This window comes from Kryptolebias marmoratus, linkage group LG2, assembly GCF_001649575.2.
Source record: "Kryptolebias marmoratus isolate JLee-2015 linkage group LG2, ASM164957v2, whole genome shotgun sequence".
In the NCBI taxonomy this organism is placed as follows: Eukaryota; Metazoa; Chordata; class Actinopteri; order Cyprinodontiformes; family Rivulidae; genus Kryptolebias; species Kryptolebias marmoratus.
This window is the reverse complement of record NC_051431.1, coordinates 28,377,994-28,379,854: the sequence shown is the minus strand read 5'-3', so window position 1 is coordinate 28,379,854 and position 1,861 is coordinate 28,377,994. Positions and strand designations below refer to the sequence as shown.

General features: G+C 42.0%; 1 protein-coding gene across 1 annotated transcript in view; it reads left to right on the top strand.

Annotated features, from left to right (window-relative positions):
* kcnj13 (potassium inwardly rectifying channel subfamily J member 13) overlaps positions 1 to 1,861 on the top strand; it is a 35,441-nt gene extending 33,580 nt beyond the window's left edge. The window contains exon 3 of the mRNA XM_017436553.3: positions 272 to 1,861. Coding sequence (XP_017292042.1) covers positions 272 to 846 — 575 coding nt within the window. The 3' untranslated portion in view covers positions 847 to 1,861. The remainder of the gene's footprint in view (positions 1 to 271) is intronic.

Below are 1,861 nucleotides of genomic sequence, written 5' to 3'. Positions count from 1 at the left end.
CACACGCACAAATATTTTTACACACGCACAAATCCTTTTACACACGCACAAATCCTTTTACACACGCACAAATATTTTTACACACGCACAAATCCTTTTACACACGCACAGGTATTTTGGATCTATTTTGTCTCCATAAATCATCAGGTACCTTCAAATAATTGTGGTTGGAACCTGATTCTTTATGTTATTGCTAAACTAAACAACAGCTTCAAAGTATGGAGGCCAGGTCTTCTCATCACATCACTGCAGTAACTGTCTGAACTTGCAGGTGCGTTCGTAGCCAAGATTGCACGGCCTCAGAAGCGAGCCGGAGTCATCCAGTTCAGCCCACAGGCAGTGGTGGGCCAACACCAGGGCCAGACATGTCTCATGATACGAGTGTCCAACCTGATGCACCAACCTTTGGTCCACGTAAAGGTGAGTGCTGTTCTTTATGAAGAGCATGAAGGCCAAGCACTGTACCAGACCTCCCTGGACTTCTACTTGGACCATTTGGGCCAGCAGCCATGCCCGTTTTTTATTTTCCCTCTTACTTTTTATCACATATTGGACCGTCGGAGCCCCCTTTATTCCATCCTGTGTGAAGGCACATCCAGCCACTTTGAGTTGGTGGTTTTCCTTACAGCCATGCAGGAGGGAACTGGGGACTCCTGCCAGAAGAGGACCTCCTACCTGCGCCAAGAAATTCAGTTTGATCGGAGATTTCTGCCTGCCCTGGGACTGGATGCTCGAGGGCAGTACCTGGTGAACACTCATCACTTTGAAACGACCCACTCTAAGGAGCCCTTGAACAAGGACTGTGTTGTCCAAATCAATGGAGATGGCAGCGACAGGATGGAGTGAGCATAAGGAACAAGAGGTGGTATAAGAACAGCAGGACGTTTCTGGTGCACACTGATATTTCTGTCAGGAGATTTTTATATATGAATTTTATGTAGTGTTACCAGTTTATGACATTTCAGATTGTACTTCCTTAATTCATCACCTTGGTTCTTTGACTGTCCACCTTGAGTCACAGCAGGTAAATGATAAAATAGTCTCCTTGTTTCAAATGGGACATTTAAAGAGACATAAGTTATATATGATGTTTGTTACAGCTTCATGGTGTGAATTCATACAAAAAACAAAGGAACACATATTAGAGTGATTCTGGTCTTTTTTACAATTTTTAAATTTGGTTATAAGTAATAATTCTACAAAAAATACTTAAGATTAATGAAGTTTAATTAAGAAAAAACAACTAGCTTTAAATAATTCTAAAAAATATCAAACTGAAAAATGAGGCGTTTATATTTATTCAGCCACAAAACTCAGTGTCACCACCATCTGCACCAGTTCCAACATCTTATGTAAAGCCCAGCTTTGTGCAGCTTCTAGTGATCATATGGAGAGATCCTCCTATCTCTCAGCTCCATCAGGGTTATCTTTGACCTCCTGGATGTTTCTCTGATTAATGCCCTCCTTGTCTAGTTAATGAATTTTGGCCAACCCTCTATTGGCAGGTTTGCTGCGGTGGCATCATCTTTCCATTTCCTAATAACAGATTTTATGGAGCTCTATGGGATGTTCAGAGTTCTGGGATATTTTTATAACCCAGTCCTGATCTGTTCTTCTCCACAGTTTTGTCTCTGACCTGTGCGGAGAGTTCCTTGGTCTTCATGATGTCTTTTGCTTGGTGGTAGACCTTACTGCTTAGAGGTGTTGAACTGCTGTTGGTTCTGGAGGCTGTCAGAACAGCTGGGTATCATTTGACAGGTTTAGATCATCTGACACTAAGACTGACTAAAGGGGGATCCTATTTAACTAATGTGACTTTTAAAAGGAATGATTCAAAGCAGTGGGGCCGAATACATATGAA